At 53.2% G+C, this 16974-nt stretch overlaps 2 protein-coding genes across 5 annotated transcripts in view; one reads left to right on the forward strand and one right to left on the reverse strand.

Annotated features, from left to right (window-relative positions):
- CYB5RL (cytochrome b5 reductase like) overlaps positions 1 to 4340 on the reverse strand; it is a 38371-nt gene extending 34031 nt beyond the window's left edge. For 2 of the 4 annotated variants that reach the window (XM_078156655.1, XM_078156656.1), the window contains exon 1: positions 4139 to 4340. The gene's annotated coding sequence lies outside the window, so the exon portion shown is untranslated. The remainder of the gene's footprint in view (positions 1 to 4138) is intronic. The other 2 variants (XM_020987832.2, XM_020987830.2) reach the window with 2 other exon arrangements.
- MRPL37 (mitochondrial ribosomal protein L37) lies at positions 4324 to 16899 on the forward strand. The gene is made up of 7 exons (XM_020987828.2): positions 4324 to 4711; positions 10270 to 10453; positions 10557 to 10672; positions 13212 to 13397; positions 14363 to 14520; positions 15621 to 15824; positions 16695 to 16899. The coding sequence occupies exons 1-7, from the start codon at positions 4357 to 4359 to the stop codon at positions 16770 to 16772; spliced, it is 1281 nt and encodes a 426-aa protein (XP_020843487.1). The 5' UTR covers positions 4324 to 4356; the 3' UTR covers positions 16773 to 16899.
- Positions 16900 to 16974: the final 75 nt, after the last annotated feature.

Raw genomic sequence — 16974 nt, forward strand, 5'->3', positions numbered from 1 at the left:
GACTGATATAAATGTAGCTCTGTGTGTGTGTGTGTGTGTGTGTGTGTGTGTGTGTGTATAGACTCCAACTACATAAAAGGTAAATATAATCTGTCTCCCTCCCAAGTAGGGGAGGGGTGGGGCAGCCCAATGTTTTGCGCTATATATGGAGGGAAATGTGTCTTCTGATTGTCAGAGAGCATGCTGAGCTCTATCCTGTGTACTTTTCTAATGGACTTACTGTGTTGGTTCCAGAATTCTTCTGAAGAGAGATACATGGACAGAGGATGCTCTAAAGAGGGAAGAGGGAAAGTCTTTGGAAGCTGCAGACAAGTAGAGGATGCTGGCTCACCAACACTCCCCTGATTTCCAAAGTCTTTCTCTAAGAGGAAGCCCCTGTCTCAGACAGGAGGAGAGCCAAGGGTCATGCCTGCCTCCCCAGCATCCCAGCTAGGGGCAAGGAGGAGAGGCAGGCAGGCTCCAGAAGTCCTGCCAAGAATAGGTGCCTTTTTCTATTCTCTATGAGGGGTAGTGGCCTAGAATTATACCTACTGGTGATACCTCAACTATCTGTCCAGTCGAGGGAAATGAATTTCAGGATAAAAGAAAGCCACATCCCTGGTTGTTCTCAGGAAGGGTGGGCAGTCCCTAGACTTGGTTTTTCATCTCTTTGCCAAGCACTGTTCTTTGGGGGTACAAACTGTGCTATTCACAAGATTTGAAACACTCCAGGTAGAAGGGCTCCTTGAGATGAACCCATTTGGAAAACTGAGTACAAACACATCACATTTATATTGTGCCTGAAGGTTTCTGAAGCCTTTTTGTCTGTCCATTATCTCACTTGACTCTCCTACCATCCCCCATAAAGTGGGATGTGCAGGTATTCCTCTTCCCATCAGAGGCCCAGAGAGGGGCAGTAACCTACCTAGGGGGCACGTGAATAATAAGCAGGAGGGCCAGGAAGAAGGCCCAGGTCTTCCTGCCTCCAAGTCTGACTCCTCTACTTATTTCTCCTTGGAGATAGAGTGCTCTCAGGAAAAGCACCATGGTCCTGAGCCAAGGGAAGGGGGAAGCAGGCTTCTCCCCCAGCCTGTCACCCACCATAGGAGACACTCAAAAAGATGAGGAGTGGCTGGAAGGAAACAATTCTGGCTGGGCCCAAAGGTGGGGTGGGGGTGGGGGAGAAATGCATGAGCACTTTTGAGGACAGCTTCTTGATCAGCTGTATGTTATGAGGCCCTGATGGGCAGAATGGAGATAGGGAGTGACAGGGAGGCAGATTTCATCCCAGTATCAAGAAATCCTAACCCCAATTTCACAGCAACCTCAGCTGCTTTGCCACAGTCGACCATCCCATCCCTCTGACCACTCTGTTCTCCCTTGGCTTCTGAGAAGCCATCTGTCCAGCTGCTCCTTCCCTTGCTGGCTTCTTCCCTCTCCCCAAACGCTTACTGCTGTTTGCAATCTCCACATCCCATCCCTGGCCAAGTCTGGGCTGTTTCCCTCTCCCCCAATATCTCTCACATTCACCCTCTTCTCTCCACTCTCCCAGACACTCTCCCAGTTCAGACCTTCATCACCTCTTGCCTAGGCTATCACAGTGGCTTCCCTATCAGCCCCCCTGTCTTAAGTCTCTCCTCACTCTACACATCCTCCACACAGCTACCAAAGAGGTGTCATACCGCCATCAGAACCCTGCTCAATAAATTCTTCTGACTCCCTATTGTCTCTAGAATCAAATTGTTGTTGTTTAATCATTTTCAGTCACGTCTGACTCCTCATGACCCTATTTGTGGTTTTCTTGGTAGAGACACTGGAGGTTTCCTTCTCTAGCTCATTTTACAGATGAGAAAACTGAAGCAAATAGGGTTAAGTGACTTAGCCAGGGTCATACAGCTAGTAAGTGTCTGAGGCTGAATGTGAACTCAGGTCTTCCTGATTCCAGGACCGGTGCTCTATCCATTGTGCTGCATCTCTGTCCTGGAATTAAGTATAAACTCCTTTATGGGGCATTTATAGTCTCATAATCCATTACTCCCCTTCACACACCCTAGGGCATAGCCAACCTGTCCTTCACACACTCTGTTTCCAGGCTCTGAGACTTTGTAGAAGCTGTTCCTCATGCTTGGAATGCCCTCCCTCATCCCCTCTACTTCCTCTCAAGGCCCCTCTTTTGTGTGAAGACTTGTCTGATCACCTCAACTTGCTGGTCCCATCCCCCAATCAAAAGAAGTGCCTCACATTCATTTGGTATACACTTAATCTGTTGCTGTTGTCTCATCTGGGAAAATGGAAGCTCTTTGAGGGCAGGGCCTATTTCACTTCTGTCTTTGTATCTCATCTTTTAGCACAGGGTCTGGTATACAGTGGATGCTTGATCGAACTCAAATGCCAGTTCCTCCTCTGAGAAGCCGTCCCTGATAGCCAGGGCTGATCCCCAGCTTGCTCCTTCAACCTCTCCTGGCACTTTCTTTGGACTTCTCTAACATGCTCATTGAGGAAACATTAAAATCAGGTTCACCAGAGCAACATTTTGTCAGCTTCAACACAGTGACATTTTACCAGGGCATTGGAGCAACATTGTATCTGATTTATACCAGTAACTTTGTATACTCCAGTTATGGGGGGAGGAGGGGAATCCTGCCTCCTTAGTTCAGTTCAACATATATCAATGACTTAGACCACATGTGGCCTCAGGCCACAGGTTCTCCGCCCCTGACTTCGACCTTGGCCTCAGAGGGCTTACCTTCTATGGGTGGAGTCAGGGAGACTGTACAGCAGGTTAGATGGGATGGAGAGAAAGGAGCAATCCAGGGAAGGGTTCTAGGGATGTGAAAGAAGGGAAGGAATGCTTTGTCCTGGGGTTGGGGACAACCAAAGAAGGCTTCCCAAAGTAGGGAGAACTGCACTTGAGTCTTGAAGGAACAGATTGGTTCCAAAAGGCAGGGATGAAGGGAAAGTATATTCTAGACTCGGGGGCTGCCTCAGGGGATGGAGGAGGAAGGAGGCAAAGTGGGACTAGGGAACCGTTGGTTGAGCTTGGTGGGATGGAAGAATGCATAAATGTGAACTAGAACTGGCAATGGGGCCGGTGCAAATCCCTCCTTCTGAAGGAAGGAACCCCAAGCCTGTTTCATCACCTGTCAAATGGTGGGGGGGGGAGGCCAGGTGATCCTTAAGGTCTCTTCCATATGTAAAGAACTCCGGGCTAAGCACGGAGTCCCCACAGCTCCCCGCCGGAGACCTCTTTCAGAGTCATCGTTGACCCAGTCATCACTCCTCTGGATTAAGCCAGCTCCAAATCCACGTGATCATCTTGTCATGTGGCCCAGTGTCCATCTTTTCCACAAGAAGAGCATCAAGCAATCCACCAAACAAGCATTTATCAGGTGACTATTACTGTACACGCCAGGCATTGTCCTGGTGCTAGGGGGAGCTGGGGAAGGGCGGCATAAAGTACAAAAATAGCAAAGCGGACTAGAGTCCACTCTAAGCTCCCTGATAACTCTCAACCCCAAAGTTCCAATCACAGATCCCAGGGGGTCCCCAAGGAAGACGCCTCTCCAAGCCGATACTGAACCTTCAATGGACACCTTTGGGACTAGTAGTCAATCACGTGACCCCTTTCTGGGAACCATTCTGGGGTCTGACCCACAAGGGCAGCCTGAGGAGGGAGACTGGGAGCAGACTCTGCAAGACCTCGGGCCTCAGTTTCCTCCCCTGTAAAGTGAGAGGAGTGCTCTCTAAGCACCTTGACCACTTGTAAAGGGCACAGAACCCGGGCACTCCATTGGACAGCTCCAGACAAGCCAATGTGACATCACCAGTTGGGGGTCAGGCCCGAATCGCTCTCTCTGTGCTGGAGTCAAGCACGTCAGAGGGGTAGCTATATACTGCTCCACGACTCTGGGCCTCAGTTTCCCCTTCTGTAAAATGAGGGGGTTGACCTAGATGACCCCTGGGGTCCCTCCCAGCTCTAAGCCCTTGGAAGGCTGGGCCTGGGAGAAGATCGGGGGTCGAGGATCCGTGATCTCTCTGCTCGGGCTCCCAGCCAGGAGCCATCCCTACAGCTTAGCTCGGCTCGCCCTGGCAGTCCAACCTGGCCCACCCCGGGGCTCCTCAAGCACATACCGCTGCTGTCTGGCGCCGAAACACTCACCTCCGTTCCGAGCCGCTCTGCTGAGTTCCGCCCCCTTCGGGGCGTGGGCAGTACTTCGCCGACGCTCCCTTACGGGCCCTAGTCTGGGATGGGGTGGGAGGAAGGAGAACTGAGCCAGCGGCGATTGGCTGCGGAGGCCGCCGCTCCGCGTCCCGTGACCTCGCCCCGCCCCGGCTGCGCGCGCATCCCGAATCCCGGCGGGCCTTGCGGCGAGCAGTATGGCGGTGGCCGCGTGCGGACGGCCGGTGGTCGGGGCGCTGAGGGCAAGGGCGGCCCCGGGGGGCGGCCTGGGCCTGGGGGGGGCCCGGCGCAGCGCCTACAAATGGGGCGTGAGCTCCACGCGCAAACGCGAGCCGCCGCCGCTGGACCGCGTGTACGAGATCCCGGGTGTGGAGCCCGTGACGTGGGCCGGCCTCCTGTACCGGAAGCCCGGCCTGGCCAGGCCCGTGTTCCCGCCGTGGGAGCGCGGCTGGGAGGACCCGAGGCGGCCCCGGCCGATCCCGCGAGACACCCACCCCCTGCGGCGTGAGGAGCCCTGCCACGTGATGCACCAGCGCTGCCGCCTGCTCGAGGGTGAGTGGGGCCCCGGAGGGGCGGGGCCGGACCCAGACGGGGATTCCAAACTTCCGATTCCAACCCCCCCCCAAAAAAAAGACTAGCACGCTTTCCATTGAACCTCGCTGCCAGGGTCTCGCTGGGATTGTGTGTCGGTGAAGCAGGAGCTCCGATTTCCATAGGCTGAAGGTTTACGAAGTGCTTTACAGACATTCGCATGTGATTTTCACATGAATCCCGTCACGTAAATGCTGTTACTTTGTATTCTGCCGCCTGGCTTCCAACCTCATCCCCCTCCGAAGTTACCAGTGATTTCTTAACTAGTCCAGAGTTACAAATGGGGGAACTGAGGCCCAGAGCCATGGAGGAATCTCTTGGCCTATTAATGCTCATCCTTCTTGACCTCTGTGTGAAATTTAAATCTATTGACCACCTTCTCTTCCTTGCTGTCTCTTCTGTCTAGGTTTTTGGGACACGCCTCTCTCCTGGTTTTCCTCCAGCCTGTTATGTTGTTTCTTCTCTGCCTCCTTTGCTGTTTCGTCCAGGTCACATCCTCTAACTATTAAGTGTCTCTCAGGCTTCCTTACTAGCTGTGGCTTTGGGCAAGTCACTTAACTTCTGTTTGTTTCACATTTCCGCTGTAAAATGAGGAAGATCACAGGACCGATTTCCCATGGCTGTTGGGAAGATTGAAAGAGATAATATTTGCAAAGCATTCAGCACAGCGCCTGGCACATTGTAGACACTGTATAAATGCTAGCTATTAACATTATAAGACATCTCAAACTTTGTCCTTTTTAACTCAGCATGTCCAAAACTGGATTCATCTCTTCTCCTCCCCCAACTTCTTGTTACTCTTGAGGGCACCACCATCCTCCCAGTCACCCAGGCTCAAAGCTGAAGTATCATTCTCTTTTTTTCCCCTTTTTTTTGGTGAGGCAGTTGGGGTTAAGTGACTTGCCTAGAGTCACACAGCTAGGGAGTATTGTGTGTCTGAGGCCAGATTTGAACTCGGGTCCTCCTGACTCCAGGGCCAGTACTCTATCCACTGTGCCACCTAGCTGCCCCTCTGAAGTATCACTCTCAAGCCCTCACTTTCTCTCAGCACCTACCACCTCCCCAGTGTGCCCCCTTCTCTCATCTCACGCTACCCCTACCCTGGGTGCCGGCTCCACCACCTCACACCTGCACTGTCATAGTGTCAGCTGAGGTGGGGGTGGGGGTCTGCTGGCCTCAGTCTTGCCCCACTTTAGTCCGTCCTCCACTCAGCTGCCAAATGATCTTCCTAAAATCGTGGGTCTGACTGTGTCCCTCACCTGCCCCCTACTCAGTAAACTCCAGTGGCTCCTTATTACCTCCAGGATCCAGTGTAAAATCTATGGGGCTTTAAAGCCCTCTATGACCTGCTCCCCCCTCTAGTCTTCTGCTACCCCCTCATATACTCTTTGTACCAGTGACGCTGGCCTTCTGGCTGTTCATCACACTAGATCCGCCGTGTCCCAACTTAGTGTGCTCCCCATGCCCATGATGCCCTCCCTCTTCATCTCCGCCTCCAGGCTTCCCAGGCTTCTTTCATTTCTCAGCTAGAATCCCACCTTCTGCAGGAAGCCTTTCCCAGGCCTCTCGATCTCAGCCCCAGGGGTCTGGTCTGTATCTTGTTTGTACGTAGTTGTTTGTGTCTCCCACAGGCCTGGGAGCTCGCTGGGAGCAGGGGCAGTTTTTATCTTTCTTTGTGTCTCTTGGGCTTAGCGTAGGGCGTACACATAGTAGATGCTTTATAAATGCTGGTTGATTGACTGACTACTGCACACAGCTGGTGAGTGTGTAAGTCATGAAACCTGGGGGTGACAGTGGCCAGTTTGTAGCTTTGGAATTGTCCACTCTTCTTCCACCTCCATCAGCTCACAGCAGTTGACAAGTCCTGTCAGTCCTCCCAGAGTGGTCTGTTCTGTGTCCATGGTCCTACTGGTGGTCCTCATCGCCTTTGCCTGAATGGTCGCAGCAGCCTCCCTGATTGGTCTCCCCACCTCTAGTCTCCTCTGCCAAATTGCTGTCCCTCAATCACAGATCTGATCCATCCCCCCGGAAACATGGCTGTTTGGCTCTCATGGCCCATTATGGTCTGGCTCCAGGCTTATTGTACAGATTCTCTGGGCAGCCCGGCCCAAATGGTCACTTGCTGTTTCTTGCAGCCTGTGCTGGGAGCACTCTTTCATGTTTGAAATGTGGGGGCTGGACCAGAGAATTTCTTAGGTGCCATAGAACTCTGGCACTCCAGGGGGTCACAGGTATCTTACAAATGAGAAGGATTGTTTCCAGACAGAGGCGCTGCTGACCTGGGTTTACGGTCCTACCTCTGATATGTATGATTTTGGGCATATCATGTAACCTTTGAGGGCCCCACTAGGGAGGGTGTTGAGCTGTGTGGGGAGACGGAGTTGTCTTCCCTGGGAGTTACTCTGTAACGCACTAATGAAATCCGTATCCGAGAGGGGTTTTATGGGACAGCAAAGAGACAGCCTGGATCCGGGAGGGATGTCAGATTATCCAGGCTGACCAAGCCTGGGAGCAGGAAGGGGGCTTACCTAGGTCCCTATACATAATAAACGTCTTTTGACTCTAGAGTCCGGTGTTCCTTACACTGATTACATTACACTATGATTAATGTCTGGGCCTCGGTTTGCTCCTTTGGGAAATGAGGGACTTCAGGCCAAACTCATAATTCTTGCTCTGTTCCTATGCTCCTAGTAGGTGCTTAATACATGTTTTGAATTGGTCTGCCCTGGGCACTGTCATTTTGCGCTTTTGAGCATCCTCTACAGATGGGAGGGGCCCATCTCTAAGGTCTCTCTCACTTGGACTTTCTGAGAATCTGAAAGCCCAGAGTCTGCTCTTTGTGGTGCAGTCCAAGAGGCCTGGCCTGGGAGCCTGGCTCTGTCATAGCTCACTGTGTGCTAGTGAGCAAGTCATTTCCCCCTCCCAACATTAGTTTCTTCCCCCATAAAATAAAAATGGTCAGACTTTTCCCACTTATCTCACAGGGCCAGGATGAGCCGGTGAGATGGCAGGTGCTCAGGTTTTGTTACGTCAGTGGGAGCAGGCAGTATGCAGAGATACAGGTGGGCCGAAGGCATGGAAGCCATGGGGACCTTGGAGACTCTTGCTCTCTCCCTGCCCCCCTTTACAGAGTCAGGTACGGCGATCCAGAGATAGGGAAGGGCTTGCTCAGGGTCACAGGGCAAAATGTTGGGACCGAGACTGGGTTCCCTGGTTCCCAAGCTGCTCTTTGTGGCAGGCAGAAGTCCCCAAAGATCCGGCATGATTGTGAGGGGCATTCTCCACTCTGGTGTGTCTTCTTTGTCCTTCCCCAGAAGTCAATAGGAGGATCAGAATAGGGTACCTCCTGGCAAGGGGATTTGGGGGGACTGAAGAGAGAAAGGCTGTAGATATCCAGGGAAAATAACATGGGGAGCCAGCATAAGTGGCAATTGTTTGGCCTGCAAAAGAAGATTGGGCAGGCCTTCTGTTCATGTAGACAGAAAGCTTGACTTTCTCCTTGGGCCCAGGTAGCAGCCCTTGAATCCATAGGGAATTCCAGGAAAGAAAGTTTCCACTCCAAATTAGAAAGTGCTTCTCTGGGCACAGTGGTCAGCCTTTCTTTGTACCCTCAGTACTTAGCAGCGTCTGGCACGTAGTAAGCACAGAAGGAACGCTTGACTTAATAATCCCAGGCATTCTGCAGCGAGAGGGAAGTGCTCTCTCTCACTGAAGGTGGCCACTTTGCAGTAGCTGGCTTTAACAGCCCCTCCAGGACATTGTGAAGTCAATGCCTCCTTTAGGACGTGGTCTAGAAAGAGATGGCGGTAGATTAGCACTCAGAGGGCCTGAGTGGAATGGTACCCTGGCTCCTTACTACCTTGTGTGACCCGGACAAGTCACTTCTCTCTGGGCCTCAGTTTCTTCTTCTGTAAAATGAAGAGGTTGCACTAACTGTACTTAAGGGCTCCTCCAACTCTAGATCCTATGCTCCTGTGACCTAGAAAACCCCTTCCACCTCTGAGAGCTTTTGATGTGATTGTGTGACTTGGGGGTGGGTGAATCCCAACTTCATAGTGATTCAGTTGCTATGAGCAGCTCCCAGTATTGAAACTCACTCCACTGATGCAGATTGGCACCTCATCTGTCACTTGTCAGAAAGGGAAAGTGACTTTGCCATGGTCACCCTATGTCGGTGACTGGCCCAGACTCAAGGTCTTTTTGACTCCAAATCCAGGCCATTCATCTACTGTACCATACTGCCTCTCTTTCACTGGGGAGGAAGCCAAAGGCAGCAGTCTGGGTCTAGGAAGGGATCTTCCAGAGCACTTGTGGAATTCCGGAAGCTTCTCCACAGCATAACCTGATGAACAGTGACTTCCCAGGTTTTTGACGGGGTGCATCTATAAACAGTTAGCTGTGTAGATGGGCCCTGGGCTGTAGTAGAAAGAGTGCTGGATTTGGAGGCAGAAGACGTGTGTGTGAATGCTGCATTTTTTTGCTGCTTTGCTCATGGTGACTTTGGGGAAGCCTCTGTTTCTCATCTGTGGGATGAGGAAGGTGTACTAAGTGAGCTTTCAGGTCCTGGCATGTTCAGCTTTCTAGGGAGCTGCCTGGCCTCACCAAGCCTCCCTGGGCCTTGCAGACATAGCCTGTTAGCAGTGGCTTGAGATTTTTCCAAGCCTGGAGGCTGATGGCCGCACCAGGGCTGTGCCTCAGTTCTCCCAATTCCCAGGCACGTGCACATTGGGAGGTACCCACCACCAGAGTTACCCTTACTTTATACGTAAGGGAACAGGCCCAGAAAGGTAAAAAAGACCTGTCCGCTTGCTGGCAACATTCAGATTGATTTCAGAGCTTTTGTCTTTAAGCTCGGAAGCCTTCCTTCTGCCCTCAAGAGGAAAGGGTGTCTTTCCAAATTTGACGCCTTCCACCGGCGTTCTGTGCCACCCAGAGACACAGCCCGTCCTCTGATAATGGTCCTTCCAAGGCATCTGAGACTCACTTTCAGTCTGGCTCTCGATGTTTCATTCACGACTTGTCCCTGAGTCTGAGCAAGCTCGTGGCAGCTTTCGTGCTTTAATAAATGGCCTGCTGTCAAAAGCTCTGCCAGCCAAGTGCGGGTACTTTGAGTGATGTGTAGGCAATGTGTGGCCAGGGGCTTGGATCCATTACAGGATCCCAGGAGAGCTGAACCAGGGCATTCAGGGCTGTCACCCCATTCCCCCTCCATAGGGAGCCCCCAAAGCACCTACTGAATTTAAAGGTAGGTTGGGTGGGACCTGAAACTCCTCTTTGATGCCCCCTTTCATAATGGCTACTCCAATCCTAGTTGTCTCTTTGGGTTTTTTGTTTTTGTTTTTGTTTTTTTGGCGAGGCAGTTGGGGTTAAGTGACTTGCCCAGGGTCACACAGCTAGTACTGTCTGGTCTGAGACTGGATTTGAACTCAGGTCCCCCTGACTCCAGGGCCTGTGCTGTATCAACTGCACCACCTAGCTGCTCCTGCTAATTTTCTTTTTTGCTTAATTCCCCCCCAAAGGTGTAAAGCAAGCTCTCTGGCTCACCAAGTCCAAGTTAATAGAAGGCCTCCCAGAGAGGGTCCTCAGGCTGGCCAAAGAGCCAGCAAGCCATATTGAGAACCAGGACGAGCAGGTCCAGAATGCCATCTGTCACGCACGCCTGTGGCATTCCACTAAGGACATCCCCCAGAGAGAGACGTACTGGTAAGCCTGCAGAAGCACGTGGCCCTTGCTGCGCTCGTGGTAGAAGAGGAGTGCGATGATGTTGGCGCCGCTCACTCATGTGTCTCGTGTTTCTTCCCCAAAGCCCTGTCATTGTGGACAGTCTTATACAGCTGTGTAAAACGAAGATTCCCCAGTACCCCACTCTGACCAGGAGGATCCAGGCCAGGGACTACATGCTGTCGACCTCGTGGCATCGAGGTCAGTGCTGCTGGGGTGCCCCTGGGGCCTCCACCTCGCCCCCCTTCAGTTTGTCTCTCTGTGCAATGGGTCGGTGAGGACCTCTTATCTCGAGGGTTATGTGAGGAGGGTGAACGTGCACTAAAGCCGCTGGTGATGCCGGAGGCAGGACAGCCAGGTTCCAGGCCCAGCTGCCGCTCCCTCCTTGTGAGCAGGCCTTTGGGTGAGTCGCCCTCCCAAGTGCTCTCTCTGTCAGAGCCTGCGTTCCTGGAGAGCTTTGTTTGGAATGTCTGTCTTTCAGTATTTAGCGCTAACAAGTGCTTACTAAATGCTGGTTTGTTCAGGGGCAATGGCAGCACAGCATTCCCAGTCTTCTGTCCCTACCCTGAGTCTTGTGAAGGAGGGACAGCTTGGGGGGGGGGGCGGCATTGAACAAAGGTGGCCAGGATCCCATGGAGGCTACCGCCTTCCTGGTAGAGCTCCCCAGCAGCCTCTGCTGCAAGGGGCCTGTTCAGAGGAGTCTGGAGTGACAGAAAGCTTGGCACCCTCAATCAATTAGACCCTCATTAAGGAGAGAAGGGCATAATAGCAAACATCAAATGTTGCCTCTGATTAAACTCCTCCGTTCTCTGTAGTCACAGAGAAGGGATGTGTGGAGGATTGAATTAGAAACCACATTGGTGTGGTCTGTGGGAAGGCCCTACTACCCAGGGTCACCAAAGGTCCAGGGACAGTTACTGTCTTCCCTGCTCCTGTGGTCAGGAAACAAGAAGTTGCCGAGGTATCTTGGAAGGGAGACTTCTCCTCCTGCCCTTGCGCTTGACAGATGAGGAAACTGAGTCATAGAGTGGTAAAGTGGCCCACAAGAAAATAAAAACCATTTTACAGGGTTTAAAGTAGCCAGGCTCGTTTTTTAAAAGCCTCCTAGACTCTGTCCACATGAGTCTTCTGCCCTTAGGGCCACCTCCTCAGGCAGGGCCTGGTTTTTCCCAGCATGGCTACAGTTGCTTGGGCCACTCCTCTTTGGGAGTTCCCAGCAAAGCTTGTTTATGAGCCACAGAAGACCATCAGTCTCACTGCTCAGAGTGCTGAGGTTTTTTGCTTCTTCACAACACCTCTGTTTCCCAGCTTATTAAGTCATTGCATTTACTTGGCTCCAAATGGCTTCTGGCTTTTTCCACTGATCAGATCCACCTCAAAAGGACAAGGCTTTGGTGCTCGCCAGGACAGTCAAAGCAGTGTCAGGCATTTTCAAAGAGGAGCTCAGACAGTAGGCACTAGAGAGGAGGTGGAGGCTGCAGGGCCTGTGCTCTCCTTCCCTGGGCAGACCAGCCTTGGGCTCAGCTCTGGGTGCTGTATTTTAGAAGAGGCATCGACAAGCCGGAGCACATCCATAGATGGCAGCTGGGAGGGTGACCAGGCACTTGTGCAGGAGCAACCGGGGATGTTCAGCCTGGAAAAAAAAGAAAATTTAGAGCAAAGTGGCATTTTCAAGTGCTTGAAAGACTGTCATGTGAAAGAGAGATGGGGCTTGTTCTCTGGTCCTAGGGGGTAGAACTAGGAGGATTGGCTGAAAGCTGCAGAGAGGCCAGCTGAGGATTGGGCTCCCCACTACTGGCATGGCCCGCCCTGGGAGCAAGACATGGGTGGGAACGGTCTGGAGGGGGTGCAGTTCCTGTTGAGATGCAGCGGGAGCCCACTGCCCTTTCAGGGCCAGGCCCTGATCTGAGCAAAGGAGGCTTGACTGGAGCAGGGACTTGGGCTCCCCTGGGCTCTCGGTTCTGGAACTCATTCCCATGGGTCAAGGCCTACATGTTCATTTCTTTTATTAAGCACATAAGTTGGGTCACTGTCAGTCACCAGGAGAGGTGTGAGGTTGGGATTTCCTGCCCTCCTGCTCCTTGCAGTTGGAAAAACCCTAAGTGCCGACTGGCTCCCTGGCTGGATCCCTGATAGGAGTGTGCATCCTTTCCCCCTAGGGCAGGTTGTAACCGAGCCTGCTGTCACATCCTGCACAAGGCTGGGAGCTGAAGGTTTTTCTCACAGTCTTTTCATAATTCCTGCTTCTCGGTGCTGTCTTGGGCTCTCCCTTGGGCCGTAGGGTGTACCAAACAAAGTGAGGTTTCTGGGAACAAGGGGTTCATCATAGGAGATGGAATTTCGAGTGGGAAGGGGCCTCACACAGGGCTTCGTCCCATTCTCCCTCTTGTTTTTCAGATGCAGGAGCAGGCTCAGGTGAAGGGATTTCCCCAAGGTCACATAGCTAGCATGTCCAAAGTAGGACTCGAGTCCAGGTCTTGCTGACTCCTAGCCTCATGTTCCATCTGCTCCAGGACAGAGGCAGAGACAGCTAATGCACATATCATGGGATATGGTGAATTACGGTTATCTGGGTATGTGCCATAGCTGCTGACTAGCCTGTGAGTTCTTGGAGGGCAAAGCCCATATCTTAGGATCTCCCCTAATCTCTGACCCTGTTCTGTGTACTCAGTAGGGGCTTCATAAATGTATGTTGTGCTTGTACAGCAAGATAGCTGTTTGCCTATTTCTGTCCTTACAGAATCCGTTTTTCTTCAGATCCGTGGTCTTAACGGGACTCGTTTGAGTGCCAAGGATCCTTTACTGCCAGTTGCGTCCCAGGAAGAGGTCCAGGCTACAGAGAATCACGTTCTAGAGACCTTCTTCCCCATAGCTCCGACCATTAATCTTCAGGAATGTGATATTTATGATGTGAGAGATGACGCAGGTTGGTAGACACGAGAGGGCAACCATTCATTTACATGAAGGGCCACCTGGAGGCCAGATGGAACGGTTGGGCTGGGGAGAGGTAAAGGTGAGGCTCTTCTTTCCTCCTGTTATATATCTTTCCCTTTGTCCAGGTAGAAGTATAGTAACTGTCGGAGGATGGTACACGTGGTTGTGGCAGACTTGTACCATGAAGGGGGGTGGGTGCAGCAGAGCCAGCAGCTTGTCACCCAAGAAGGAGCCTTCTCGCCTCGCCTCCTGGAAGGTCTGACCACTGCCCTCCCAAGGCCACGGCAGTCTGGGCCGTCAATGTCGTTGGTCCAGACTGGTGCAAACAAAGCCCCTGGGTAAACTGCACCTTCTGCTCTAGAATCCTTGGCCCTCACTAGGATTTTCCCATCCCTCTTCCTCGTTGAGCAGAAGGAGTGGCCGGGTCCTGTTTGTGACTGCACGCACCAGGGATTTTTCTTCTCAGACGACTCCCTAGTTAGACATATGCTTTTCTTTTTGTCCTCGTCCTTTGCACAAAGCATGGTGAGCTGAAGTGGGTCCTCCTTCTGACACATCCTGCCCGTGGGGCCCAGGGTGTGTCTCTAAGATGCTGGGGTTCCGGGCAGGCTGCTGCCAGGGCTCACCCCCAGTGGGGAATCAAGGGGCTGGAAGCTTCTCTCCCCTGCCCCCCCAAGTGGCCGTTTCAGTGCTTCGCTTTCCTCATCTCTTCCTCTTTGCTGTTCACCAGCTATCTCTAGAAGCCTGAGCTGATCATAGGATTGATCCACAGCCACCAGAGAGTTCTCTTCCCCTGCCTTGTGGCTAAGCTGTGCTGTGGCTCGAGGTGGAGGCCGTGAGGGGGAAGGGGCCCATGCTACTCCCTGACCAGCCCAGCCTCTGCCCCGTGAGCTGCGTGGCTCGATGCCGCAGTCACCCAGCCAGCCTTCCATGCTTTCCATGGTTTTCATGTTCCAGGTTTCCACGAAGGCTACCCTTACCCCCACCCGCACACTGTGTACTTCATGGAGGCAGCCAACAATTGCCGGGCCCGATTTCGACCTGAGCAGCTCCGAGCCAAGATGATCATGTTCGCCTTTGGCAATGCTCTGGCTCAGGCCCGGGCTGTGTATGGGGTATGTGCTCTCTTGTCTTCTTTGCTGGCCCTGTTGGCTGAGGAAGCTACCGCCAGTGAAGCTGGCTGTGCGCGCACACGCGCGCCAGCCTAGCAGCATTTGTGCAGGCCTAATGAGGGCCGAATGACTGATTGCAGGGGGGGAAGAAGGCCCCTTCCTGCCCCTTTGGGTACAAACCACTCTCAGGGATGTGCTTCGCCTCATTTAAGCCCTTTTGCAGCAATTGAGGGAGCTGGACCCCAAAAAGGTCCGATTGCCAAGATCTCAGAGTGGTGGGAGTGGTGGGGAGTGCTCCTCACTGCTGGTGACAGCTGGCCTGGGCTCCTGGCGAGGCGGCGGGGCTGAACAGGAGTCACCATGGGACCTTTTAGTTTGTGACAACGCTGCTGCCAGGAAGGATGCTTGGCCTCATCGCTCTCCCCATGGGCACGAGCGCTGGGCTCAGAACTTTGTCCCAGAATCTCCTGTTGCCTCTAGTTTTTGGTGAGGGGTATGTCATGAGATCCCTGGCTCCTTCCACCTGTCTGGAGCTAGGTTGTAGACCTGGAATGTGGAGTGTTCACTTAACAGAGCTCTGTGGAGACCCCAAGTCTGGGAAAATGGCCCTTCCTGGGCACCTTTGGTTGCCAGCCAGGGCAGATACTCTGGGATGCATTCCCAGCCTTGCTGGAGCCTTTACTGGGCGGACTGCCTTCAGTCCCCAGCCCTTTGCCAGGTGCTCCAGGAGGCTGCAAAGGCAAGGGAGGGAAGGAGCAAGGGTCCTTTTCAGGCCCTGGGAGGAGCTCTGGGACTCAGCTGTGCCCCTGCCTCTCCTTCCCAGACCCAGAGCAGCCCCTGCCTGGGACGTCCCTTCTCGGCCCGCTGTGGCCAGCTCAGTGCCATTGATGGGTAGAGCAGCAGGCGTTCTGACCTGCAGGGGAAGGAGACCTGAGAGTATCAGCTGGCCGAGCACGAGCTGGGCCAAATCAAGGCCGTCTGCCACCCTCAGAGCGGGCCATCAGTCAAGCTACAGAGCCCTTGGTGGGAGTCGGCCAAAGCCGCCTGCCTGGGCCGGGCATCCGCCACGATGCCCAAGGCTCTGCTTGTCCGTCTCTCCTCAGAAAGAGGCCCGGGTGCTGGAGCAGCCCATCGTGGTGCAGAGCGTCGGCACGGACGGCCGTGTCTTCCAGTTCATGGTGTTCCAACTGAACACAACAGACCTGACTTCCAGCGATGGGGTCAAGAACCTCATCTGGATGGATTCTGACCAGCTTCTCTATCAGCATTTTCGATGTCTGCCAGTCATTAAAAAGAAAGTCGTCGTGGTAAGTAGAAGCCGGTTTGTTTCCTGTGTGTCGACGGCACTTGTGTGTGCATTGTGGGAAGAGGGGCCACCACCCCCTCGTGGTGTAGTTAGGCCACTCTCTAGGCCTCACCTTGCCTCCTACCTGCCTCACGCAGGTGAGGTGAGAGTCATCTCACTGAGGTGAGCTAATTAGCTCACTGAGTTAGGAAGGGCAGGGCTTGGTGAAGGGAAAGGATGTGTAAAGGATGAGGTTACGAGGGCCCCGCCCTTCCTGAAGCAGGCGCAGCCCCTTTGCCTTGGCTGCATTAACCTGAGAGACCTGAGAAGGACCTGAGAGGTCACGGAATCCAACTGCCCTCATCATAAAGAGGAAACAGGGCCCAGAGAGAGAAAGGAAGGTTACCCAGCAGGTCAGGGCCTCTGGCCCCAGTTCAGCGCCCTTCTAGCTCTGCGTCCCTGCCTCTCGGTCTTGTGAGGATCCTGGTTGGGTGCCTGCTAGGGAGCTCAGTGAGAGGGAGGAGAAAGCGGGCTCAGCCTTCTTACCAGTGGAAGAACAAGCAGGCGTCCACGTCCCGAAGCACTCAGTGCCGAATCAGCAAGCTGTGCCCATGAAAGGTAGAGCCGCCCAAGGGTGTCTCAGAGAAAGATCAGCTAGGCCAGGCCTCTTTGTGCAGATGAGGAAACTGAGGCCCTTGGGTCACCTAGGAAGCAAGTGACAGTGTCTGTGTTGGCCTCTGCTTCTCTCACAGGTCAGGGCTCTTCCCTCTGCCTCCTTCTGGGGGGCAGGCATTGAAAGAAGTGCTTCTTCGAGCCCCGTGAAACTGACCTTTGTCTCAGTTACATCCATTAAATGGGATAGCAGAAAAGTGATTCTGTGTATTCTCTCCAGGAACCTGTTGGAATTATTGATTATCAGCCTGGAACTTTCAGGAAGTTTTTAGCGATGTACTTGCACGGTGCAGCCTGAGCGCCAGCCCCTTGGACTGTCTGAAGACCTTGCTGGGAACACAGAGGCAGCCCTGGGCTCCTGGCGGCAGCCTAGCCCACATCTGGACCCAATCTCCTGGATGACAATAAAAAGCTATTTATATCCATGAGCTTGTCGTTAATTTGAGGGTATTTTCAGGATCGTTGCAGCCAGTGAGGCTGGTGCTTGAAACAGTGTTCTA

This window comes from Phascolarctos cinereus, unplaced genomic scaffold (genome assembly GCF_003287225.1).
Source record: "Phascolarctos cinereus isolate Bilbo 61053 unplaced genomic scaffold, phaCin_HiC Scaffold_5;HRSCAF=322, whole genome shotgun sequence".
NCBI classification, from domain to species: Eukaryota; Metazoa; Chordata; class Mammalia; order Diprotodontia; family Phascolarctidae; genus Phascolarctos; species Phascolarctos cinereus.

Coding starts and splice junctions, on each gene's coding strand:
- MRPL37 (XM_020987828.2), top strand. CDS start 4,357: ATGGCGGTGGCCGCGTGCGGACGGCCGGTGGTCGGGGCGCTGAGGGCA. Junction 4,712..10,269: donor GCGCTGCCGCCTGCTCGAGG/GTGAGTGGGGCC, acceptor TCCCCCCCAAAG/GTGTAAAGCAAGCTCTCTGG. Junction 14,521..15,620: donor AGGCCCGGGCTGTGTATGGG/GTATGTGCTCTC, acceptor GTCTCTCCTCAG/AAAGAGGCCCGGGTGCTGGA.